Source organism: Aplidium turbinatum, chromosome 2 (genome assembly GCF_918807975.1).
Source record: "Aplidium turbinatum chromosome 2, kaAplTurb1.1, whole genome shotgun sequence".
Taxonomy (NCBI): domain Eukaryota; kingdom Metazoa; phylum Chordata; class Ascidiacea; order Aplousobranchia; family Polyclinidae; genus Aplidium; species Aplidium turbinatum.
In genome coordinates this window covers 24,862,479-24,890,401 of record NC_137473.1, presented here as the reverse complement: position 1 = coordinate 24,890,401, position 27,923 = coordinate 24,862,479, and the positions used below count along the sequence as shown (strand labels likewise).

The following is a 27,923-nucleotide window of genomic DNA, read 5'->3' as shown; positions in this document are numbered from 1 at the left end:
TAGCGTTTTTAATTTTCACAACAAAACACATAGCAATTCTATAATAATACGTACCCATTAATGTCTTTAATTAGGCTATGCTATAAGCTTTATTTACAAGTATGACACAGAAACACGCCAAATCCGATAAACTGAAGTGGTGCCACCATCGGCTTAAGGATTCTGCAGCAATCACATAACTTTTGATAATTGTCGGATCCAATAGAACTTAAAGGCAGAAGCTAGAGTGCCAAATCAATTTTTAAAAAGCGTTAAATCAGTTTTTTTATCTAAATTCTAACTTAGCCTATATTATGTAAACAAGAAAAGAGACTGGTGAGATTAAATCTTCTGCCAACTCGAATATATTGGTCGATTGTTTGTCTACGTAGATTCAGTGATTTCCAAACCACAGAAAGAAGCTTCAAACCCTTGTGTCAATCGATTATGGTTTGTGTTGATGACGCGTTGGTATCATCAAGCGGTGATTGAACCTCATCCATGTCATAAGTCGTCTCAGATTCCGTGTCTTTATTTGTTTGTCCCTGTGAGATAGATACTGTGAATCAATTCTAAAATTTGATGTGAAAAAAATAAAATGTAGCCTATAACTTCTTTTATTACTTAAGAAACTCTTGAAACCAACTACGGTTGTTCAAACTGAGTAAGAAGAAAGATCTCACTCTTTTTCATCCATTTTTACAGCATGCTACGACAAGTCACACAAGCAACAGGGCAGCGCACATGCACAACTGAAGAGTAATGAAATCAATTTGACTGCTTAGAATTTTTTAGCTGTATAGCATTGCATAGCTGTAACAGCTTTAAACCACCACTTAGCTTTGCAACAAAATATAGTAAATTAAAACATCCACTCACTTTGAGGTTGTTGTACAGACGCGGGCTAATAAGCACAATTATTTACTTGCCTATTTCACTGTCTCTACAGTTGTCTACAAAAGGTGCATATTGCATGTTCGGTCTAATTGGTAGGCTGCAATATTTTTTTCCAATAAACTAAATAGTCATGAATTAACTATATTTGTAGCCTAATTTTATAAAAAAATATGATAAACGCAATAAATTGGTTAACAAACAAAAGTAAAATAATAACAGCTTACGTCTTCAACCATTACAATATCGATAGAAGTTGTTGCTAAAGGCAAAGTTTCGGCATTTTCAGACCTGCAGTGAAACAAATTAGAGTTCGTTAAAGTTTTGCTTCTATCAGAAAATTCAGCCTAGACACAATGGAACGGAAGAATCCTGGGCTGAGGAATAACTTTGCTTTGGTTAGACCGGTGGTGCTTAACCGGGGGGGCGCGCCTCCCCAGGGAAACGTGAAGCATTTTTCAGGGGGGCGCGAGCTCTACAACAATTTCAATTTTTTTTAATTACTTTAATGTCCTAAGACCTATGCTGTTCGTCATATTTTGTATTTTATCTTCTTTTATATTGTATTCAGTAATTCCTGTTTTATTAGTTAGACCAGAACTATACAAAACTATTTTGCGCTGAACTCCTTCAGATTTATCAAATTTTCTCGATGCATCAGAAACCCGTTTCAATGCTAAGTAGTTGATATTTTCGAAAAAGGATAAGAGGAGTTTCTTGAGATGAAGTTCAACTCCACAACTAAAGAAGACTTCAAAGAACTGAAACTTGAGACGTTCTGGACCAATTACCTTCCTGTTTACCCTCTTATCGCAACTCGAGCTCTTCGAATTCTAACTATGTTTGGATCCACGTATCTTTGTGAAGCTGCATTTTCTGCTCTCGTTGCTGTCAAGAGTAGCACTGTTTCTGTAGGCCTACTCGTACAGTAGCCTGTACTGAGATGAGTACAGAAACAGGCAACAGGCAGTACAGAAACAGGCAACTCTCAGCTCAGTACAGAAACAGGCTGAGAGTTGAAGGAGACTTACGTTGTTCACTCTCTGGAGGTAAACCTCGCATTAAAAATCTAGTCGCTAAGAAGCAGTGTCAAGTATCTCACTGATGTGTACAATAAACAGACAAAATACAATTTTTTTGGTATGATACTTATTTAAAATCTAGGGGGGCGCGAGGCACATGACCATTATTGAAGTGGGGCTTGATAGAAAAAAGGTTAACAACCAATGGATTAGACGTTTCTACAGCCCAAACTACTTTTATCATTTAGGATTAACTTACAGTGAAGGCGGATCGATATTGTTTCCTCTGCATTGTGCTGGGATCGAACAATCAAACGATATGGTTGTGTCAAACACAAGGTTATCTTGATCGTTGTTGTCTTCAATAACAAGAATCTCAATTTGTTCTGAAATATTTGAATCTTGATTATCAGGTTCATTAATGAATTCACTTTCTTCATCGGTTGTTGATGAGCTATTCGATGTGGGAGGAGCGTTTAAGTTATCCATCCTGAAATCATGCACACCAGAAGTTAAATCAGAAAAGAATGTTTGATCAAAGGAATTTTGTCCACTCTCATCGGAGGTTGTGACGTTTGTGACGGTTGACCAGCAAGCTTCTAGAGATGATGTGCTCTCTTTTCTATCCTTATTGAGGGCATCTTGAGTCGGTAAGGCATTGTGTGGTGATTCTTCGTGCAAAGAAGCAGTCGCACTTGTCGTGATGCTCGATTTTTCCGAAGCTTGCATGGCATCTTCCACGTAATCTGCTTCTTTTGATATTGAACCGATTTTGTCAGTAAATGTGGAGTTTGCAGTTTCAGTTTCATCTTCGATTCTTAACATTTCAACGCTCACTCGAACTGATTTATTCAGAACCTTGTGTGGATAACAATTCTCGTTGATAAAGTCGATGATAGTGATTTCTGTATGTTGGCTGTCCGACAGGTTATCCTGCATTGGTAACGTCATTTCTTCTACTTCACACTCGTTGGCTTCCAAAATGCTACCTCTAACGGACTTCACGGAACATTCTGATAGCGATGGAGTGCTATCATTGTCATTCTCGTCTTCTACTTCCCTTGGTGAAGTTGTAATTTGACAGCTTGAAGGAGTGGTGATACTTTCGGACGTGGATGAAATTTTTCGAAGTGGAAAAATGCTATGAACAAAACTAGGAAAACTAGATATAGAAGACGGAGTGCTCCTTCCTGATTCAGAGCCTTCAACCGTTTGAGTGACTTTGTTCAAGTTATCGTTTGTACTTTCATGTGTTTTCATTACGTCTTGTGGTTTGACAAAGGGGTTGCTTGTTTGGGTTGAGTCTTCCACCAAGTCGACTTTCTCATTTATTTTAGTTTTTGGTTTATTTGATTTTATTTCTTCAACACGTGGTGTGAATGTCGATACTATATCTGGTTGGTAGACCGAGACTCTTGGAATCTCTTGAAGGTCTGTTTGGTAAGTTTGTATTGATGGCGGATAGACCAGTTTTTCCGGTGATATGTTTGCTTGTGTTTCTTTTGAGCTTATAGAGGAAATCGAACTGCACCGGGATTCATCTAATGAAGTGCCACCTGAACTTTTAACAACGCTTTGATTAAACAACGGTATTCCGGGAATGGAATCTATGACAAATCTTGAAGTTCCATCCAAAAAAGTGCTTTTATTAGACTTTGTTTCTACGGTTTTATCGCCAAGTTTGTAATCATGACAGTCATGTTTTATGGATTCTCTTTCGCCAGCAACATTTTCTGTCTTTGCCTTGAAATTTTCTGTTTGCAACCCTCTGTAGGAACTTGCTTCTGTTCCTCTTACTTCATCAACGTTTGATTGGATTCGACAACAATTTTCTTTTATTTTTACATCGCGTTGAGCGTAAAGAGCCGTCCGTATTGCTTCTTTATCCAATTCATCTAGGTCTATGTTTAACGCCAGAGAGTCAGGGTCAAATGGCCAACTTGGAATGAAAGTTTTTTCTCGGAAGCCAGAAAAGTTGGCATTGTTTTCCTGTAGAATGTCAGTCTTTGCTAAGTCGTTAGCGAGTGGTGGAGTAGGAATCTGAGTAGCAACAGATATGTGTTCGTTCAAATCAAACGCAGAAGACTTGATCTGCCGTGATCTTCCTTTGACAGGCCTCAACTTTACTCCAAATATTTCTCGATAGCCATATTCCCTGTTTCTAAAGCATTTTGACAAAATAATATCTAAAATATTTGGGCTACACAGTTCTTCAGTATTGTCGGTAAGGTCGGAGATGCTAGTGCCAGAGCTTTCAGTAATCTTACTCTCATTATCATCCTGACTGTCGTCATCAGCAACATCACTTCTTTCTCTACTGCATTCTGTTAAATCTCCTATCGTGACGTCATCAGCAAGATCCTTTATTGTCATGTCATCATCGCCAAAAACCGCTACTGCGCTAGCGGTTCCAAGAGTTTTTCTGTCATCTTCTTCATCTTCATCATTTTTTGCATCATATTGATGGAGACTGATCTCAAGAAGTGTTGGGACATTGTTTGTTTCTTCTGTTGCTGGGGGAGAAAGAACAACACTGTTTGGTTTTTCGCGTTTTTTGGTTTGATGTCTTAATATTTTATTTTGAATTCTGTTCAATTTTGGCTCTGCTTCGATCGTTCTATTTTCAAATCGAGATTTGTTTTTCTCTTTATCACCACTTGGTTTACTTTCTGCTACGTATGGTTCAATAGCTTCTCTTGTTAATTTTCTTACCAGAGGAGGCGAAAGTAAGTTAGATTCATTTTTATGGTTCGGTTCCAACGAAACCTTTCCTGAGTTTAATTCTGCACATATATCTACCGTGACAATGGGACAAGTGAGTTCTTTGTTTCTAATCTCTTCTTGAGAAATGCATTCACCAATATCAGGAATCGGTTGAAATTCTACGGTGATTTCAGGGCATTTAACTGTTTCTACTTTCTCTGGGATGCTACGTGGTTGATTGTTGACATCAGGAGATGTCTTTGTTGGTTCATCAACTTCTTCATCTTCTTCTATAATGGTTTCTGTTAACAATAAGGAACAAGTTCCATGGTTTATATCTTTTGGGTCTTCATCGTCTACAAAATCATCATTTGTGAACGGACGTCCTTCATCGTCGCTATCTTTATGTTCTTCTGGAGATTTGATTGTTGGTTTCCCCTTCCAAGATTTTTCTTTTTTCAAAATAGAGCGCAGTGGAAAAGAAGAATGTCTGTGCTTTGCCATGTCAGTCTCTGATGAGGAAGAAGAACTGCTGCTTTCCCAGGAATCTGATTTAACAGATGCATGAGAAGAACTCGAACTGGATGATCTCTGAAAACCGGAATGACGAATCTGTGCAAAAAGTGACGACATAATTAACGTTATGGTGTAAAATCAGAATAAGATAACTTCCCTGCTATATACAGAGTCAACAATAATTAACGTTATACTTTCAAACAACTGTATTTAACAAATGGTAGACAATTTTTGAGTAATAAACATTTAATGTTATTGTCAAATAAATAAATATTTAGGAAAAACAAGTTTTGCTAAATGTGTCCGCCATTTGCGTCGATAACAAGTCGGAGACTCTTCGAAAAGGACCTGCAAGAGTCACGAATAACTTTTTTCTTTAGGGTATTTTGGCTCACTCTTTTTTCAGATTATAGCCTTCAGCACTTCCAAACTTTGGTGGTGTTTAGTCGAAACCTTGCTCTCCAGGTAAGACTACATGCCAAAGTCTAGGGGGTTCAGGTCTGGAAATGAAGGAGGCCATTCTTCATTCGAAATGAAAAACGGAACATTGGCTGAAAGCCAGTTTTGCGTTCTCTTAGCTCCATGTGAGGGGGAAGAATCTTGTTGGAATGATCAAACGTTTTTTGAAGTGTTTCTTTGCTCGAAGCAACAATGAACCCTCAAGAATATCATTTCAGTAGTTTCCTTAGTCCAATTTCACTCCTTGGTCCACAAAAATCAATGGACACCTTCCTGCTTCGTTGACTGCGGCCCACACCATCACTGCTGCCGCCCCTTGTCTCCGAGTGACTACCCGGGGTTCCACATCACCATCTCTTGACCAAACACAATTATTCTTACTGTTAAAATGATGCTTGACGTCAAATTTCTTCTCATCGCTGAATACAAGATTTGGCAGCGTGCCTCTTTCAATGCGTGAGAGCAGAATTCTGGCTCTGGAGAGACGTTTCTCAATGGTATTGGCATTTAGCAACTGTTTCTTTATTTGTTTGACTGGGCTCATCTTCAAATCCTTCTTGATAACTGTGAACATGGTTCCATAGGCCACGTTCGACGATAACGCTATTAGTTTTTAACTGTTTAAAACTATAGCCTAAAAGCTATGGAGCAAAATGGCTGGAACGCCTGGTCAGTTTAATCACAATATAAAGAGCCCAAAATGTAATTACTAAACTTATGTTCAACAAGCGTTTCGACAACTAAACTTTCTTAATCTTCAATGCTATTAAAATTCTATTTGTTTTAATAGCACACAAGATGAAGACAACTTAGTTTTCGAAATGTTTTCTGAACATAAATTTAGTTTCTACATTTTGGGCTCTTTATTTTTTTATTATAAAAGTCTTCATTCTCAAGTTTGGCACATATCATCACTTGGAAATTTGACGTTTTTTTACATTTAGTAAGATGAAAAAGCAAACGAAAGCCCTTATCTTTAAAATTAGTAGGCTACCGGTAGTCAAATAAATGAAATGGCGGTAGCACAGTAATTTATAACCTTGTGAGCGAGTGAGTGACACGGCGTCTTGCCCAACAAGTGATCACCAAATGATTGTTTTGTTTTACGCTATCTGATGAAAATTCTTATAGAACTGCACTTTTGGCTTCAAATGTTAGAAACAATAGCGTGAGTTTGTTTTTCTACTTACAGCAGTGAAACTGTAAAAAAAGTGTTAAACCACCGAGTAATTTTAATACAAAATAATATAGGCCTACTGAAGTCATGTTTAGCAAACGTTTCAAAAACTAAACTGTTTTCATTTTCAGTGCTACTAGCAATCCCTTGTGCCGCAAAGTTTTAACTTAAATTTCGACTGACAAATTACAATTTCTTACAAGAGCTAATGCACAAGCTTGTTATCAATTATTCACCGATTATTGTTCACTCTCGCTACTCCTAGTCATAATGTGTTAAAGGTAAAGGTGATTCCCATGCTTAAACCCAATAATCGAGTGATGAAAATCTAAGGCTCTCATTATACAAAATATTCAAAAACAGAAAGTCTTGCCGAAAACATTCGAAGTTAACATGTTGTTGTTTTGTTAGTTTTATGTAGCCTATTGTTTTTAAATTATGTCATTTCTATCAAGTTGAACCATAGAGAAATAAAACAGAGTAACCTTAGCGGGTTTAACATACTTTGAGAGATGGATTGTTACGTTTGATTCTTGAAGGCTTCCATGATCTTAGTCTGAAAATCAGATCTGCCACGAGAGATGACATTAAATTGGTCGATCGCGACATTGTCAGTGCACGTTTCACAAGAGGCGATGAGCTCTTTACTCTGTAAAACGCGCACTGACAATGTCTTGATCGACCAATTTAAAATCATCTCTCGAGGCAGATCCGATTTTCAGACTAGGCTAAGATCATGGAAGCCTTAAGAATCAAACGTAACAATCCATTTCTCAACCGGCAGTTATTCGCTTGTGGCTCGTCGTTCCTTTTGCGTATGTTCTAATTGTTTGTCAAATGCTTGTAGTTTATACCTCACGTGATCTGTTTCCCACCGCATAATTCACTCGTAATCATTTCTGTATCATCTGTTCAGTTTGTGCTTCTCATTCCAGAGTGTCGTTGCAGTTGTAGTGCAAAGTCAAAGTTATCTTACGATTTTTCATTTTAAGTATATTGCAGATTTAATTCTTGATGAAGACACACGTAGCCTTCGTGTCGAAAACGTTTGAGTTTATTTTAATTATGTTATTTTTTTGAGTGCAAAAAAAGGATGTTAAACCCGCTATGGTTACTCTGTTTTATTTCTCTATGGTTCAACAAAGCAAACTCTCTACCAAAGCTTTATCATTCTATCAAGTTGTTATCAATCATCTGTCTATGGTATTCAAGAACTATCTCTCTACCAAAGGATATAATTATTATGCATAACCTATTACAAAAATAAAATAAACTTTACGCCATATTTTTGAACATTAAAATATAATAGTTAACCATAAACTTACCACTGAAGGGTTGGGTCTCTTAATATGTGCACTCTGTGCTCTTACTTGTGCTTCCGTTTTTGGACGTTTCTTTCGAAAGCTCCACCAAAAACCTGTCTTTTCTTTCCTGAGACAGATTATATTTCTTGTGCAACCGAAAGTGTACAAAACTAGAGTAACGGTCCCAAATTAGTGTACTATAATGCTATTGTTCTTTAAAAAATGCCCTTCCGGTAGCTCAGTTGTTTAAGGGCCCGACTTTACCCACGAAGAAGCCGCAAGATCAAGCAGCGTTGGTTCGACTCTTAGGATGTGCCATTGAACAAACTAATTTAAGGACCGCTCTCCATTCAGCAGCACCGTGAATGAAATAAGTTACAGACTTCAACAATCGGAAACTTCACTCTGCCGATCTCGATAACTGAACCTGTGTCAATTTCTCAAGCCTTTCAAAGTGCACAAAACTGCCAAGAATAACTTTTTAGAGGCTTTTTCAAGATAAAGATACAAACAAACCAGCTTAATTGAGCTTACTTATGCAGAAACAAAACCGCTATAACTGTACGTTCAAAAATCCACTCTTACATCTGCATTGTTTTTATACTCTAATGAAACAGGTTTTTGAAAGTTTAAAACATGTAGTGGAAAGCCAGGTAAAGGTTGTTTCATCCTACAGTACACTGCTTGCTATTTGATGAATTCGGTTTAGTGCATTATAATTGTGGCATAAAGCATGACATGGTTAGCAGTTTGAATCTCTATTAGCATTCACACACTGTGAAAGAACTAAACCCCATTGGTAGGCTACAGATTACAATAGAAGCGGCCAACTCCTGATCGAGGCAGGTAGCTTTCAGATCTGCGTGGCAGAGATGTAGCCTACCGATTTTAGAATTTAAAGTCCGAATCAACTTCCAGATTTCAACCTAAATCCAAATCCAAGTCCAAACCCATCTTATAAGCATTGTAAAATCTAAATCCGATTAAATCCGAGAATAAGCCTAAAAGTAAGAAACTTACGGTAGCCTACCTTGTGCTAAATGAAAACAGAGAAATAACTTTATTTTATAGACTTTTGAACACAGGTATTGGATTTTCTAGTTCATTTGACAATTGGCGAAACATGTTATTTTGTCGGGTGATTTACCTGAAAATTAAAGCTCTACTCGATTACCATTACAGATAGCCAACATAAGTTTTATTCAATCTTACTTTGTCCTTAGTGTTCCTCTATCTGTTTCTGGTGTAGTTTTAGGCGTTGGGCCTGATGATGTTGAATCGGATCCGGTGACGCGAAAAAACACGTGTTGGTCCACAGCGTCTATCCAGAGGGCTTTTGCAACATGAGGTGAAGTAAGTTTGTATGTGTGCTTTGTTGAATGCCCTTCAGGAGAACTTCGAAGAAGTTTCACGTAGAATTTCTCTTTTTTGTAATTTATGTTCTTAATAGTTCCCCATTTGTATTTGAGTGGACGATCTCCGTCACTAATTTCAAAAATACCACATGAACCAACTCCCAATATCTTTTCACTGCCGTCTTTACCTTCGGTGACGTACCTGTGCAACCCATACAGAGGAAGGCTCTTTGCTAGTCGAAGAAATTGAGTGTCAGCGTCACAAGGAGGCATACCTCGACGAGAAATGTACAGTTTTCTGATTTTGTTCTCGAACCCTGGAATACTTTTGTCGCTTTGGGAAATGTATTTAAAAGAAGCAAGATATCTATTAATTTTCATAGAATCTTCCTTGTGATCTCCAAACTCCGATTGCAACCAATATGAGCTCAATATAGCAAGGGTTTCCAGAGGGCATGGTAATCTTCCACACATTAAATCGTCACGGATTTGAAGACAAAGTTGGTATCTAAAATATAACAATGATTTAGATCAACAACGTTTTTTCAGTAAAGACTAAAGAGTTACATTCCGTCGTGTCAAATCTACCTACCTTGTTGTGCTTAATCAGTAACGTAGCCCAGTGGTTCCCAACACATGGGTAGCGACCCAAAGTTAGGTCGTCTGATTATTTTTTTGGGTCGCTTGTTTTTCAGGCATATTGTATCTTGGGCGAAAAAATGACACTAAAAAAATTTTAAAACGTGAAGAGATCATTCAGATAATATGAAACCAAGGAACTTTCAGAAATAATTAATTAAACTACCATTCAACGTTTTATAAGCAGAGAAAACTTTTTCTCAAACCGTAGAAAATTTCATTATCAGATCACCGCTTCAATGCGTGATGGAAATCTACAGATAAATCTGCATCAAGCATTGCAGAGTGCAAAAAACAGTGTTGCAGAACGCGTTTTCGAATATTATAAGAGATCAATCACAAAACCGGAAAATATAAGCACAAGTCATGAAGCGTTTCATGTCGAGACATCGGAAAGCTTTGTAGCATGTTCGTAGTGAAAGAACTTTTAACAATTTTCGTTTTTATTATTGTTAATATTATTATTAAATGTAAACCGAACAAAAATTTCAGTCTCAAACATAAATTAACTTGCCAAAATTACGGGATATACATTGTAACGTGCACTATATGTCACGAACACTATGTAGGACAAACCATGACAAATTTTTCCACACGTTGGGCCACACGTAGTCTGATATGGTAAAACGCATCAAAGACAAAGCCCCAAGTGCTGTATGGACTCATTGGTTTCTCCACAGAAAGGCCTTTGCTGCAAAAACGCTGTCTCAAGAGCTGCAAGAAGTGTTGAATGATGTTGTGAAGTGTGTAAACTTCATCAAAGCAAGTCCACTAAATCGGCGTTTGGTTTCGTCTTTGTGCACTGACATGGATTATGATTATTATCAAACATTGCTGCTGCACACAAAAGTGCGATGGTTGTTACGAGGTCGTGTCCTGAAGCGAGTTTGTAATTTGCGGGAGAAGATTGCTATCTTCCTAAGGCAACAGAACTTGTGAGATTAGCCGAGAAGTTTTTGCAAGAAGATTTCAACGCAAAAGTTGCTTACCTTGCCGATATATTTGACTCTGTGAATTTTCAAATTTATCTATGCAAGGCGACGGTTTTACGGTGATTGATCACGCCGCAAAAGTTTCTGCTTAATGCAAAAAACTCATATTCTGGAAAAGTTATGTCATCAGAGATGAGTACGATATATTTCCTCAGCTAACGCAGTATATTTGAGGCAAGGAAGTTGATATTAAGCAAACCATAATTCTAACACTTTATAGCCAAAATGATTGGATAATAATTGATCCATTTGTTGGAAAAGATCTGCCTCAACTTCCCATCCATGTTGCAAAACAGTTTATGGACATACGACAGAAGCAGCAAATCGTTTTTTTTTTGCGTCCTTCAAAGACAAATACCCCAAAGATTCTGCAAACATCCACTTTTGGGCTTCCATGTACAAAGTGTATCCCACAGTTTCAAATTTAGTGATTCAAAAACAGATTCTATTTGCAACAACTTGGCTTTGTGAGACTAGAGATAGCGCCATATGTGTGTATTGAAAACTTAACAGCGAAACCGGGTGGAAGTTAAAACTGACATGCGGCTATGCCTAAGCAAAATAACGCCTCGATTTCAAAAACTCACTGACAGCAAGTCAGCACAGATATCTCATTAGTGATTTGATATTAGATAACATATTATTTTTGGAAAAAGTTAATGTTTTGTAGTGCTGTTTGTTTGCAACGCAATCTTGTATGGCTTTTAAAATACTACGACAATTTGCTTGGGTCGCAAGATTTTACCAAATTGAATGTTTTTTAAAACTGGGTCGCCTTAAAAACGAGTAGGGAACCACTGACGTAGCCAAACGAGCGTTGAGTTGCAAGTAGGATAGTACGAAACTAAATTATTTCAACATTTCAAAGTAATCGTTTCAAAACAAAATTATTTGCTTTAGTTTTGTTTTCCCTACTTTCGGGAGAAAAGCATTTTTGTTTTGTTATAGGCTTGAAACGAAACTATCTGCTTATTTGATTCAGGTTTACTATAGTTCAAAGTTATAAACATTTCATTGGATCTCTTGAACAGGCCGAATCACGACCTACTTTTGAGCCGTGTGTGAGATCACAAGAATTAAATTTAGCGAAAGGGCGTATTGAGAATCGGCCGTTATTTGTAATTTAGGCTATATACAACTCAAAACGAGCATTTGAGAAGATTTGTCATAAACTTGCTACAACGGCAGCTATAAAATTTAGTGTGGGTTTATATCTTAGCAGGGGCAGATTAGCCCACTGGGAATTCATGAATTTTCCGGTAGGTCGGTTGATTTTTTGAATGTGGGCCGATCGAATAGTTTGACATATTGAGGACGTATAGGCTTTGTATATAAGTTGTTCTCTTTTATAGCAGGCATACAAAGTATTCTTTACTCTTTCCGTTCCACAAGTTTTGTTCACACAGATTCTTTTTTTCATTCTTTAAAAAAAAAAATTTAAAGTTCGTTTGAACATAGCCTATAATCTTTTTCGTATAACCTATATTTCGTATAGCCTATAACCCCAAAAAAATGTTTTTTGTGCATGACTTTCGTTTGTATTTTGGTTTTTATCGTACCTTCCTTTGGGCCCAACTTTAGTCACAATAGTCTCAATTCTTGCAACACCCCCACTGGGATCTGTTCAAAATTCAAACATTTTAAAGTTTTTTAGCTTCTCGCATTGTTTCCCATGATTTTGATGATGAGAAATCCAAAAATGACAACCATTTGCTCTCAGATGATGGGATACCCTGCCTCAAGAAGCCTAAACATTTCCATTTTTACCAAAATCATCCATTTTCATCTTGTTAAGCCATGATCTGGACAGTGGAAGTGCTTATTTCAACTGAAAACACTTTCATCCAACACCTTACTGACAGCTCACAAACTGAAAAATCAACTTTTGGATCTTTGGTATGATTTTGAGAAATGTGGAGTAGTTTAGGAGATTAGAAAGCAGCACTTCGCGCTTCTAGTGGTGAAAAGGTATTTTGCTTATTTCAGGCAACTTCTTCTCTCGTGTTGTCGCTATATGTCAGGGCATCCGTTGGTTAGCCACTGCCTGGTGTCGTCATCGATAGAAATTAGGCCTTCCATACCATGAGGTGGTCTGTATAGCCGGCAATCCTTGATAATGTGGGCTGCCGTCTGGATTTCACCACACTCACAAGCAGCACTCTCTGCCAAGCCCCAGCGCAACATGTCTGCACGTAGCATCCAACACCAGTGAGCAAACGGTTACGCCTTGATGAGGCAAGTCTAGAGAGTCCATGGCCCAGCTGGTTCTCGGGCGGGGATCTAAATACTTGGCGAAGTGGGGATGTGCTGCTTGACCATTGTTCACACCATGCCGCGTGGCACCACTGTTTGCTAGGGCTTCCACCAGAGGCTGCCAGAAGGTCTTGTGCAGCGCGTACAAATGGCTTTCTTGATTTTAACCGCTGCTTTGGTGGATATCTCAGCGTGGTTGCGTGTAGCAGATGGCCGGGGTTTAGCGCTTTACGGCTCAGGGAAAGAACAGCACGTTGGCGCCGTAGTGCAGCTGGCTCAATGTTTGCGAGGACAGTCAAGCAGTCAGTTGGAGTTGGACGGAAGCAACCTGTACCGGTTTGCAGGCAGTTGTTGATTGGCACACCGACAAGGTCAGTATGGGCGCTTCTGCACCAAGTAGCAGCACAGTATTCAGCAGGGGCGTAGACTAAGGCTAAACCACTTGTTCTCAGCACTGAGGGGCTAGCACCCCACCTTGTACCAGCAAGACATTTCAAGAGAGCAGAGCGAGCTGTCACTTTTCCGCGTAAGTGTTCTAGGTGTTTGCGGTATGTAAAAGACCGATCAAGTCGAACCCCAAGGTATGTGGGTGTGGCTTCAAAAGGAAGTGTCCGGCCGTTGTTTTGGATGTTAATTTCCCTGTTTGAGTCTCTATTACATAGGTGGAAGGCAAATGTCACGGTCTTCGCTTCACTCAACTTGAAGCGCCATTGGTGCAGATAGGAAGATAGAATGTCCATATCCTTAGTCAAGGTGTTCTGCACTATTTCCCGTTTGCGGTGAGAATAAAGAATAGCCAGGTCATCTGCGTATGCGTATTTATTAGAGAAAGTACCGGTATTTGGAATATTAGAGAAAGTATTTGGAAAATTAGTATTAAAAAAAAAAAATTAGAAAAAGTATTAGGAAGTATTCAGGCAACTTATACACATCTTTTAAAATTTCTCAATGTGTCTAGTCTGACAGAAAGAAACAGCAGATTTATTTCTGACGATGACGTCATTATGATCTCATAAAAATCATGATGGCGTCACCCTTAAATATTAAACTTGCGCTATAATGGTCTATTAAAGATGTATAAAAGAGATCAGCTCATTACTATGTAAGACAACACAATGAAATTAGTATGCTGCATTGCGATATTGCTGCTTCCTATCCCTGTCAGATAGCAAGAGTGAAAACAGTTTAACTGCACAAATAAGAAAGAACACTCACTCTGAAAGAAAAACTGTTGCTGTAATATCGATACAACCGTTTTTCAAAACAGACAAAATTTCCTGAATAAAAATTAAGTTCAGAAAATAAATTACAGCTGAATATTAACAAAATGCATATAAAAAAACAATGACATGCAATGCTAAACAACGTTACTACTTCAAACTTGTCTGCTTTGTAACTTGGTGCATGGTAACATAATTAAAGATGAGGCCGTTCAATTTTTCATAAGAAAAGATAAAGATTTGACTGATGATCGTCGTGATGACTGTTACATTAAGCAAGCCATCAACTAGTTCAGAAACAATTGTATTGGCATTCCCAACACTCAACACTCCTCAGCCCTCAACACGAAAGTCTTTACCGGAAAATTGTAAGCTAAAGAAAAAAATGGGGTCTTTGGTTCATGTTTGCACCGGAGCTCCTCCTAACGAAGTTACGCCCTGGCTCTGATCATGAATATAATTACAAGCCTACATTTTCCAACCTTTCATAAGCCCATTTTTTTCTGCTTTAGAGTAAAAGTAGGCTACCATGGTTTTGTTTAACATAACTTCATGCAATTTATTTCAACCTCCCTTACCCCCATAAAATTTTCCTACTCCGCTGAAATAATTTGTTTCCAGAATTTATGGCAAAGCCAATGGCAAAGCAAAGCCTATGTAAGCCTACTATTCAGTAGCCTACTTCATCTCTGTGACGATACAGCAGGAACTGTACGCTATTTTTTAATAATTAACTTTCAAACCGTTTGTCGAATTCAAGAAAATAAAATACCCGGGCCGCACTGAGCATATATCTTCATTTTTGTTACCATTATTCTTTTTTGTGTTGTACATAGCAAATGATCATGGTGTCTTGCGATGACGCCTGCGCGTGGGTTAATATAGTGGACTCGATGGCTTACATTCAACAAGCACACTTAGACCTGACAGGGCTACCGCCTTTGTCCAATTGCAAGGTAGGCTAAAACGATTGAAGTTGGTGATACGTTACAGCTTTTATATGCGTGTTACAGACGGTTGTTCGCCTGGTCAAACGTCATGTAGAAACCGTTCGGGTCTACTGAATATTACGTCATGGAAATTCCTAAAACATGAGCCAAAATTGCACCATCGTCCGTAAGACTCGTATCAGACCGGTTTAAACCTGTTTCGGTTGAGACCTGTTTGGACATGAAATATTGCGTCACGAACTGCTCTCGTGCCTTTGAGTTATCACAAATTTTTCTGATTCATTCTCGAAGTTGTTTGTTGGAAGTCGGTCGCACATTTAACTGGTTTATTTGGTGCTTGCTAGCTGGACAAATTCTCCGTCTTTTAACCAAGTAATCTGTATCGTAGTGACAGTTTTAGAGGTGTAGGCATTGCACCAGTCATTTCGATAGCCGCGGGCTAATTTTACTGGAATACACTTTGAATAGACGTTTCGAAGGTGTGTTTATTTTTCGGTCATTACGTACAGACAAACGGATCCGGGAACTTTATGTTACAATTTTCCCACGAAGAATTATGGTTTACCGCTGTGACCATAAAAAATAAAAGACGAGTTCTTGTCAGTTGGTAGGTCAAGAAGAAATTAAAGCAAGAAAAATAAAAAACGAATTTGTTAGCTGGTAGGCCAAGAAGCACTTGAAGGCATAAAAATAAACGACGTGTTTGTTGTCAGCTAGTGCAGAAAAACTACTTAGAAGTACAAGAAATAATAAAAGAAGATTTGTTGGTTGGTAGTCTACACTCTTACAGAAGCAAAGAAAAGTAAAGACATTTCTTCTCAGTTTGGTACAGAAGAAAAATAACTTTGACATTCATTGGCAAGAAAGAAGATTAAAAGACAATCCATCTGTGCTTGTAGATTCAAGTGGAAGAATCCAAGCAAGTTTTGTGGACTTTAGGACTTCATACCCGTACAGCTACGGTATCGTGCATTTAAATTCTTTTTTGTATTTTTACGGTCTTGGCAGTTAAGTTTTTTATAACTACTGTAGCCTAATAATTTTGTGTGTTTGTGTAACTTCATTTTTTTAATTGTTAATTTAGCCCCAACATTTAATATGTCTACACTCGGTGGCGACAAGGACTCGACCGCCGTAGACTCGACTGAGTTTAAGCCTGATGATGTTCTTTGCGGTCGGGCAGGCCATTCTGGGGAGGGACCCATTAACGATGAGGCTAAGTCAGTTCGAGAGGCCCGGCATCTTAGACGGGATATTTTGACTCAAATTGGGAAACTTTCTGTAGCCCTAGGTTCTTTGAGTGATAAGCAGAAACTGTTAATTTTTAGATCTAAGTTATCTACTTTAGAAGAGGAATTACGGCATTTCCATGCTCTTTTGACTAAAATCTTTAACTCTGCAATCTTGGCAGAACTTCGTGATAGGGTAGATCCCGAATTTAACTCGTTAAAAAATAACTTTGAACAAAAAGAAAGTGAGTTCTCAGATATGTTGGATGCTGACATACATCCTGAGGATAGCGCCTCAAATGTAAGCACTGGGATGTCTAGGACTTCGTCTCGGATAGTGGCACAAATTAACCTGCAGCTAAGACGAGAGGAGCTCCAGATACAAGCTGAGGCCATTCGAGCTGAGGCTGCCGCGAGAGCTGAGGCCGAAGCGAGAGCTGCTGAGGCTGCCGCGAGAGCTGAGGCCATTCGAGCTGAGGCTGCCGCGAGAGCTGAGGCCATACGAACTGAGGCTGCCGCGAGAGCTGAGGCCATTCGAGCTGAGGCAGCCGCGAGAGCTGCTGAGTTCGCACTCAAAGACGCTCAGTTGAGGGCTGAACAACGTAAAGAGGTAATTTTAGCTGAATATCGATCAGAGGTGGGCTCTCGGCGTAGCTCTAAGAAGGGCTCTTCTAGGCATTCCAGAAATGAACATCAATCGCAGTTTAATTTACATAACCTTTTCCAAACGCCCGTTCAACCTGTGAGTGGACCAGGGCAATCCACACGTTTTCCAGCTGTTTCAGGAGGTCTCGGGGCCGCGGCTAAGGGTCTTCCGAATGCTGTAGAGCCAAGGTCTGCGAATTACAACCGAACTCCTCCCCCAGAGCGTACAGGTCACGAGGCCGCCATTAGTAATGGTTTGCCCCCTTCACAGTTTTCTGCGCCGCTAGGTTTTGATCGCCCAGCTACACGTAATTTGGGTGGTTGTGAGAGGCGTATCGCGTCTCCTGATTTTAACGTGTGTGAGGATCGTGATCGGGCTGTGCACGTGACTGAGCCCACTCAGCCCCTTAAGGGATATAGCTTGTCTTCTCCCGCTAAATCGAGTTCTCAACAGCAGGATTGCTTTTTTGAATACCAAAATAGTAGGACGTTTTTCGATAAGGCGGCCTTGATTGGTTACGATGGTAATAATATGCCATTTATCTTCTTTAAAAATCGTGTTACGGCCTTAATGGCAGCTTCGCCCTTTAAGGGGACTCGTTTGACTTTGTTACAAGCAGCTTGTGTTAGAACAGCTGCGCAAACGATTGCTAATTTGGTTTCTGACACCCCTGGCTTGTCAGAGGAAGACAGGATAGAAATGTCGTTAGCTCGCTTGTCCCAGCGTTTTGGGGTTCGTGGAGGTCTTTTCGCAGAACCAGAAATTAGAAAGTATCGCTATGGTAGCAAATTGACTTCGACCTCTTCCAGTGATCTGAAAGAGTTTAAAGATGAATTGTCGCAGTGTTTGCTTTACGCGCAAGCTTATGGTCAGCGTGATAAATTAGAAGGACGTTTTGTTTTGGATTTGGCTAAGCGACTCCCGTTTGACGCTAAGCAGCGTTATCTTGACTTTTTAGGTGATCAGTATGGTGGCACTGATGAGCCTACTTTTCAGAGTTTGTTTGAATTTGTAGTACGGGAGGAAACGCGTAAGTCGACTGATTTTAGCATTATGCTAATGGGCGATTCTGGTGAGTCGCAGCAATTTAAAAAGTTTGGCAAAGGAAAATTGCCTTCATGTCCGGTTAGGCAGACGTCCGTAAAACCCCATGATGATGTGATGTCAGGGAGTTCGCAGTACTCGACTGTTGTTGGCGCACCGCGCGGTGGTGAGGCTAGACGTAAAGACCTGCCGGCATGCATTTGTTGTTCGTCACGTGGTCAAGTTGAATATCATTTTTTGTCTAATTGTAAAGAATTTTTGCGCTTGACACCTAAAGATCGGAGAGATGTCATTGTGAAAGCTGGCAAATGCTTGAATTGTTTGCGCCAGCATATGGTTAGGGATTGCGTTCATGCAAATAACTGTCGTAAGTGTGGGCCTAACAACGATAGGAAACACTATTTTCTTCTGCATGATTTTTATGTGACGTCACGTGATTCTCTGGATTCGGTTGGGAAAGATGATGCTCGTGCCAGAGTTCCTGTGCGTAATGTTAAGATTGGAAATGTTAAAGCAGCTTTTAACCGCGTTACTGCTGCTCGTGTTTTGAATCCAATGACTGGCAAATCGAAGTTGGTGTATTGTCAGCATGATCCTGGTTCGCAGTTGACGTTTGTTTCGAGTGATTTGGTGTGTGAACTTGATCTTAAACCGTACGATAAAGCGTCGTTTAAAATGGATACCCTGGCTGGTCAGAAAGCTACTTGTGCTGACCTTGTCAAACTCAACATCCAGTCGTTAGAGACTGATGAACTGTTTTGTGATATAACCTCGGTGGTTAACCCAGCTTGGGCTGATGATGTTAAAACTTTACCGCATAAACAAGATTTAAATGGTTTCCGTCATTTTCATGACGTGAATATGTTTCATTTGAATGATTGTAGTACTGTAGATGTACTGATTGGCAACGACAACGCTTATTTGATGTGTGCAAAAAAAGAGCGTGTTGGTGAAAATCGTAGTGAACCACATGCTTTGCTCACTCCTCTCGGCTGGTTGGCTTGTGGTGGTAAGTCACCCTTAGATGAAAGCGTTGCTAAAGTGTGCAGAGTGCAGACGTCTTCAGAGTCGGATGTCATCTCTGGCTTTCAGCGTAAAATTGAGTCTCGTGATATGGAAATAGCAGACCTGAATAAAGTCATTCAGGATTTGACGTTGCAAAATGAAACCTGTGAATTGTCTCGCAATGATAATTTGGCTAGAGAACTTGTCGAACCGAATATTGAGTTGAAAGATGGTCGATTTGAGATACCTGTTCCGTTGAAGGAAGATATTGATCTACCTAACAATTTTGTGTTGGCGTCAGATAGAGCTGCTGCTTTAAGAAAGAAAGCTTTAAAACAACCTGAACTTTGTGATTTCCTTACTGACACCATGAAAGATCTTAAATCAAATGGCTATATTGAGCGTACTGGTGAAGCAAGAAATGTCAAGGGATTTGAATGGTATTTACCATACTTTGTTACGTCACAATTAAAAAAGCGCGTTGTTTACGATGGCAAGTCTGAATTTCGAGGAACTTGTGTTAATGATGTAATGTTTTCGGGTCCTGACTTGTTAAACCCTCTGGTAGATGTCTTGGCTAGATTTCGGCTTGGTAGATTTGGTCTCATGGCTGATGTGACTAAATGCTTCTTTCAAATAAAGTTACCTGAGTCGCAAAGGGATTTGTTTCGTATATTGTGGTTTGAAGATGATGACCTTGAAAATGGTAGGATGGTACCATTTCGTTTTTGTGTACACCCTTGGGGAATAAAGAGTAGCCCGTATATCGCTTGCTTGGCTATAAAGAAAATGATCGAGCAGAATCCCAGCAGTGCTGGTGAATTGACTCTCTGCAATATTGCAAATAATATGTACATGGATGATTTTATATTTTCGGCTGATAGCTTAGAGGAAGCTCAGCAAATCACTCATGAATCAATTGCTTTGTTTGATAGCCGTGGGTTTAAACTTGGTAAGTGGAGTGCTAACAAGGAGGCTATGATTGTCTTGTCAAATTTGGATAATGAGATGCTTTCACCTTTGATTCGTGACATTGACTTTCAGACTGAAAATATGACTTTGCCATCAGCGAAGACATTGGGTTGTGTGTGGCAAACCGAGTCTGACGAGATGCGTATCGCATGTTCCTTAAAGCCCTTAGCTAAACACACGCGCCGAAGTATGCTCAGTCAGCTTGGACAAAATTTTGACCCGCTAGGCTTTGGAGCGCCATTTTTTCTAAAAGCACGCCTTATACTTCAGCAATTGGCGATAGACAAGTTTGATTGGGACACCGAGGTCCCTGATAGCTTTGTTAAAGAGTGGGAGTCGTGGCTTCGCTCTTTGGACCTGCTTAAGGATTTTTCGTTACCGAGATGGTATTTTGCAAACTCTGGTGTGTGCAGTCCGGATGATATTGTTTCATATCAATTGCATGGGTTTAGTGATGCTTCGAATCAAGCTTTCTCTTCTGTTGTTTACTTACGTAGACTGGTTAACGGAGTTCCGAGTGTGTCTTTCGTTCTGGGTAAATCTACCATTGTTGTAAAAAATCAGTTTTCTTGGCCGATAGCTAGGAAAGAGCTTGTTGCCGCTTTGAATACAGCCAGACTCGTGAAGCAGGCCTACGAGGCATTGAAGATGCCAGACTGCCTTAAGTATTTTTGGTGTGATTCTCGTACTGTGTTGCAGTGGGTTAAAAACCCTGATTTACGTTTGAATAAGTTTATTACGCGTCGAGTTGAGCATATTTTATTGTTGTCTGGAGCCCAGGATTGGCGTTTTTGCCCTACCGATATGAACCCAGCTGATGTTGGCACAAGGCCAAATCTTATTACAAAGAAAGAATTTCGAGAGTTGTGGTTAAATGGTTCTAGTCTTCTCTACCAGTGTGAGGAAATTCCATCTGTAGAAAATGCCACTCCAGTACCTGTCCATAGCCTATATCTTCGTGACGAAGAGGAGTCGCTTGACGTTGGACAGGGTGGTCTTCACAGATTGATCGAGGCCGCACCTTCTTTGTATGTTATGAAAAAGAGAATCGCTTATTTGGTTGCTTTTGTTGAATTTTTGTGCTGTAAAACGAGAAAGCGTAGCTTTGTGAAGCCAAAACTGGATGCATCTTATCTTAACAGTGCTTCAGAGTTGGCTGTGAAGTTTGTTCAGAAGAGCGTGTATGGCGATGTGGTACATTTAATGACCAAACGATCGCCGGATGCCCTTGAGGAAGTGATAAAGCGAGGTAGTGTTGGCGCTTCGCAACGTGAGAAGGAACGGTTGAAAGAATTACGTTCACTTAAAAAGTACAGACCTTGTGTAGATGACGCTGGTGTAATCCGCATTGAAGGGCGCTTAAGTAATTCTCCCGAGATCTCTCTTGAAGCAAAGCATCCGATTGTTTTGCCTTCGAAGCACCCCTTCACTAGGCTTGTTGTACTGTCGCATCATAATGGAAATGCGCACTGTGGAGTACAGCACACTTTGTTGTCTACGCGACAGAAGTTTTGGATCGCTAATGGTAATGCCTCCGTGAAGAGGTATCTTAATGACTGTGGTGTATGCGCGATTGAGAAAGCTCGACCTATAAGGCAGCTCATGTCTGATTTACCTTTGTCTCGCACAACTGCGCATAGGAAACCCTTTTTTGATTGCGGCTTAGACTATCTTGGACCTTTAACTTTCGTTGAAGGTAGAAGTCACAAAAAAGCTTGGGGACTTTTGTTCACATGTATGGCATCTCGCGCTATTCATGTTGAGCTGGTTACGTCATTGTCGCTGAGTGATTTTTTACTTGCCTTTACAAGGTTTACAGATTTACGTGGGCAGGTTAATGCTATCTATTCCGACAATGGAAGTACCTTTCAGGCAGCATCTAAGAAGTTACCCGAGTTGATAGAATCAGCTGAATTTCACAACGCCCTGAGACAGAGAGAGATAAACTGGGAATTTATACCTCCGTATGCTCCGGCGCAAGGTGGCGCCTGGGAGGCAATGGTTAAACAATTTAAAATCGCATTTTTTCACATTTTGGACTCTTCAATACGTAAGCCCAGTTTTATTGAACTGCTTACGTACACAGGCAGTGCCGTTCGGATCGTGAACGAACGCCCTTTGGTACCTTTGAGTGACGACCCTAGGGATTTTACTGTCATCACCCCTGCCTCACTTTTGACCCCATACTTAGACCCATACTGTGCTGTTGGGCAACCACATGATCGTGACCAATTAAGAAGGGATTATCGGTTCAAATTGTCACTTTCTCAGCAGTTTTGGAGTAAATGGATCGATTTTTACTTGCCAGGTCTTCAGGGCCGGAAAAAATGGCAAAAAATGGCCGAGAATTTGAAGCCTGGTCAACTTGTAGTGGTAGGTTCTCTCCAGGACATTGGTAAACGTGGGAAGTATCAACTTGGGAGGGTGCATGAGGTAGTTCCACAAATTAGGAAAGGGAAGCCTGTGGTTCGTAGAGCTAAAGTTGCCGTCTGCAACTATGATGAGAGTACGGGGAAAGTGAAAGTAGACTATGTGTTGAGGGATATTTCGTGCCTCGCCCCCGTAAAGAACACCTAAGTGTTAGGGTTTGAGCCTGGTTTTGTCTGCGGTGGCCGACACTTGTCTGAGCCCAGAACAGTCGGTTATTATCGCAACCATGGTATATAGCGTCATTTTTTGCTTGTACCTACTACCTATGGTACTAATTTCATGTATCGTCGTGTTTATTCTTATTGCTGTTCATTCTTTGCATGCCCTTTGTATTTGCGTATTAACTTAAACGTGAGTGATTCAAACAATTTGTGTATCATGTGTTTTTATTCATTGGCTCACAATTGTCGTCAATTCTTTTTTAGTTATGCCATGTCAGACTGTCATAACTAGGGGCCGCTATGTTACAGACGGTTGTTCGCCTGGTCAAACGTCATGTAGAAACCGTTCGGGTCTACTGAATATTACGTCATGGAAATTCCTAAAACATGAGCCAAAATTGCACCATCGTCCGTAAGACTCGTGTCAGACCGGTTTAAACCTGTTTCAGTTTGAGACCTGTTTGGACATGAAATATTGCGTCACGAACTGCTCTCGTGCCTTTGAGTTATCACAAATTTTTCTGATTCATTCTCGAAGTTGTTTGTTGGAAGTCGGTCGCACATTTAACTGGTTTATTTGGTGCTTGCTAGCTGGACAAATTCTCCGTCTTTTAACCAAGTAATCTGTATCGTAGTGACAGTTTTAGAGGTGTAGGCATTGCACCAGTCATTTCGATAGCCGCGGGCTAATTTTACTGGAATACACTTTGAATAGACGTTTCGAAGGTGTGTTTATTTTTCGGTCATTACGTACAGACAAACGGATCCGGGAACTTTATGTTACAATTTTCCCACGAAGAATTATGGTTTACCGCTGTGACCAATGCGTTCACAGGCATTAAACTTGATTAATTTTATCTGCCTGTTCCGTCGTTGGATTGTTGTTTGCAAATAATTTGAAAAAGATGAAAATACCAAGGTTTCATTACATATGTGTTTAATGGATAATGAGTAAAACTTCGAATGTCGAGTAGGCCAATATTAAAATTTGCCCAAAGCTGCATCAAACGAGTCACGCTACGCCACTAGTTGAAAGTATTTTGAATCGCAATCAACTATTTTTCTAATTTTTTTTTAAAGGAGTCCTTCTCGTTGGCCCGAATGCAATTCGTTTACCTACTGGGGAGCGGGATTTTACTCCCGACCCGAGAAGCAGTGTTCTCTGTAAGTGCGCGACTGTGTGGAAACACACGACCATTTACGCAGTGTGATTTGATGTCTGCGCCCTTGCAATGCTGTAAACTTAAAAGCTTTGTTTTAAGTTCCACAGAACGTACCTATAATCTGTTGAATTACACTTAAATACATACAATTATAGTGTGCGTCTACAAAAAGAATTATCAGTTTTTAAGAAAGAAAAAGAATTATCAAAAAAAATTATCAATATGTCAAAAAACAACCAATATAAGGTAAAAATTTATCGAATTTTTCTGGAGGCATACGAGAGATTCATAGAATACGGGATGACCAACTAGGCTATTGTATATCTAACATGTGGAGGGTAAAGTGTTATGAAGTATTTTTAAAATATTTTTTGACGGTTTTAAAGTACCGGTAGTGGTTGCCCAAAGCTTGCTTGTTCAAAACTAGCCTGATATTTAAAGTTGCACAAAATCACTTAAAGCAATAATTTGTAGTTATGTCATTTTAATTAATTAATTTGATCTATACCCTCAGACTGGGAAAGCTTCTTTGAGAGCTTAGTCCTGGAAGTTTCGCATACTTGTAGTGGCTTTTAATGCAGGGCCGCTCACCGAGATTGACAGAGTGGGGTTTCCGATAGCTGAAATGTGGAAGTGTTGTTGCCGGAAAATTATTCCATCAACTAGGTGCCGCTGAATGAAGAGAAGTCCTAAACGCGTTGTTCAAGTGCACACCCCGAAAGACGAACCAGCAATAACCTACATCTCAGGAATATAGAGCTTCATGTTTTAAGTGTTGAAGCGTGTGATTCTTTTCAGGTATTACGTTGTATGCGTAGGAGATGTTAAATTTGCAAAATTTATGATGGTTTGATAAGTGGATAATAAAAGTAATTTTAAAATAGTTGGTTAGGGGCAAGTTTTTGGGGTATTACAGGTGTAAAATAATGTAGCCTATTCATCCAGTTGGAAAAACATCTGGCAACCCTTTTGCATCACGTACCTTTCGCTTGTCTGGTAATTGGCCATCCCCTACTTCTATGAATCTCTGGGATAAGCCCCCGGGTTTCAGCCTATTTTCATATTCCGCGTAATATTTTTCTTTGATGGAGCTGAATGCTCCCAATTTTTTATTTCTAGATCCACTACTGAGTGAAAGTAAAATCTGTCTTGACTAAAGTATCAAAAATAATTTACAAGACGATGGCTGTAAAATAAAATGTGTGTGATCAGTGATCACCGGAAAAGCGCAAAAGCAAAGAAAAACTGTTTGAATTCAATTTGTATTGTTCGTGCTCTTGGATACTTTGAGATTACTTCCAACAATTCACTAAGCTCGTAATTTACTTGCAACTTTGCAAACGCAACCTTAATAATAGTAATGTTATGGTTTTATTTATTGTAATTCTACAACTGCTAAGGTATTTTAGCGGCATGGCTCGTTATTAATTTTATTCAGGCTTACGATCTTCTTGCGTTTGAGAAATTTTCTTTTGTTGAAACTACCTGTACTGAAAAGTGCACTTGCTCAAGATCAGGAGGATGAGTTCCTCTCGATAAACACTGGGGGCGAGGGTATGTCATTTTAACGCTCCGAGTGCCCTGTAAATTGGGGTCTCTGGTTGTTGCCATTCACTTTATAAACTTGACTTATCCGGACTCATCATGAGGAGGTTGGCAACATAAGTCCAAGAATTAGGATGTCAACACATTATACTTGGCTGTTGGCTTATCCTCACAGCATTATCAAGCGAGAAAACAATCGATACCGTTAGTCTTAGGTTTGACCGGACCTAGAATCGATTTCAGATCTAGGCTACCATCACCAGAGCCGAAGGCAGAACTTCTCGGCCACGGAGCTGGTATATCGCAGACCGAATATATTAATGTTCATTAAAAAAGTTATTGCGCACTGCGAAATTTTCTAAGAGGAAGCATTGACACGAGCTTTGTGCTCAGCGCTTCGAACGACGTTGGGAAAGCACGTTACCATTGCTGCTTGTGCTTATTGCTTGAAATCAAATAAATGACATTTTTTAAGATCAATGTAGGGTAGGCTAAATTTTGATTTCATTAACTTAAAAGCGCAAAACTTTAACTCAAAAGGCAAGTCAACGTTCATAGAAACACAATCGTTCATTTAAATCATCGCACGCGTGGTGATGGACGCTACCCATTGTCTTGTAACAATACAACTGATTTAAAGGTCTTTCAGTTAAAGATAGTTTGAAATAAATGGCTTGTTTCTTAATGGAAAATTAGTGAAAGAAATATGGCCTCTTGAAACCACGTGATAATAATGTGTCGTCATTTACATTGTGGGTTTGTGACACAGTGAAGTCTAAATTCCAAACTATAATATCTATGCAAGCTGAAGCAAAGTTACAACAATTTAACGTAGCTATAGCGAAATCGTGAAGCACGTCGTGAATTCATTGAGCGCATTAAAACAACTTACTTTGTAATTTCTTCTTTCAAGTAGAATGGATCTGTGGGATAATACTTGACTGCAAAATTGAAGGTCCACGAGCTGGGGCTGAATAAATGAATAAATTCAATTTAACGCGTATCTTCATGGTATCGGTTTAAAAGGACTTTAAAGGCTAAACGAATTCTAAGCGTACTGATGCTGATGGAAGTCCAGTTTTGGGTTAATCTAATGATAAATAATCTAGTTAGTTATTTGACCACTTAATTTCCGGAAACTGGATTCCTACCAACATCAATATGCTTGGAATCCTTCTCTTAGCAGCATCGCAGCAAGATCTCAACAAGAATCGAAAACTTCTTTCTGCCAATCCCGGTAACCGGCCCTGCGTCAAAAGCCTCTAATATAGCCTAAGTATGCAAAACTACCAGGAATAACCTATCAAGGCTTTGTCAGTCCGAGGATAAAGATTTAAAACCAACCAAGTAGATATAAACTTTTTAACGTTAATAAAACACCAAAAAGCTATTCAGCGCCCTTTTATCTCATCAAACTTATACCAACGTTTGTTTTAGTTGTTTAAGAAACTTTTGAAATGTCTTTTGAAATAATGTCTAACTTGGTCAAGGTTTTCCTCATCACAACTCACTTATAACATTTTGTTTATTTATATGTATTTGAAATTGAACAGTTATAAATGAAATTAATATTCTATCCTGTATGAGTGTATGGTATCAGAAAAGCCTTTCATTTCCAAATCTTGTAAAGGCAACTCAATAAAAAATTAAACACACAGTAGCCTATGTTTTAAAGCGACTTCAACACAATATAATTGAACATCTAACACAATTAAAATTTAAAAAAAAAAAACTTAGGTCGGTGTAAAAAAGGCCCAAGGGATTGCTCAGGGTAACTGTAGTTATTGACAAAAGAATTACTTCTATATGAGTTTTGAAACTATTAGCACTTTTATGAAGATATAGGATTGGTTCAACAAAGATGTATCAAGATAGCCTCGATGAAATTAGGCTACATGAAGATAAACCCTTAACGTAAGCGTAGCCTGCTGTAGCGGCTAGATGAGTGCTGCTCAAAAAGTGATCACCAACACTCCTAGCAAATGCAAGAAAAAGAATTGAAACAAGTACAAAAAACTAAGATACACTTACGAGACGGGAAATTGTTTCTTAATCGATTTGTCCAAACGAACCCAAACTTTATTGGTGGAAGTATCATCCTTAACTGTCAGACCAAAATAATCTATTTCAACCAAGTTGATATACTTGCATACGCTTTCTAGAAGTTCTTTTCCTTCAGCGTGGACATCAAAACCAATTTCTATTTCAGATTCATCAAGAAGAAACACTCTACACTGAGCCATTTCAGTATACAACTATCTGTTG

The 27,923-nt window shown here is 39.3% G+C and overlaps 1 protein-coding gene across 1 annotated transcript; it reads right to left on the bottom strand.

The window, feature by feature from the left end:
- LOC145765473 (uncharacterized) lies at nt 1–27,920 on the bottom strand. The gene is made up of 7 exons (XM_082577301.1): nt 27,690–27,920; nt 26,551–26,628; nt 9,267–9,917; nt 8,076–8,181; nt 2,155–5,210; nt 1,101–1,164; nt 1–524 (listed from the first exon to the last, which is right to left on the bottom strand). Exons 1-7 carry the CDS (start codon nt 27,899–27,901, stop codon nt 417–419), a joined length of 4,275 nt encoding a protein of 1,424 aa, XP_082433427.1. The 5' UTR covers nt 27,902–27,920; the 3' UTR covers nt 1–416.
- Nucleotides 27,921–27,923: the final 3 nt, after the last annotated feature.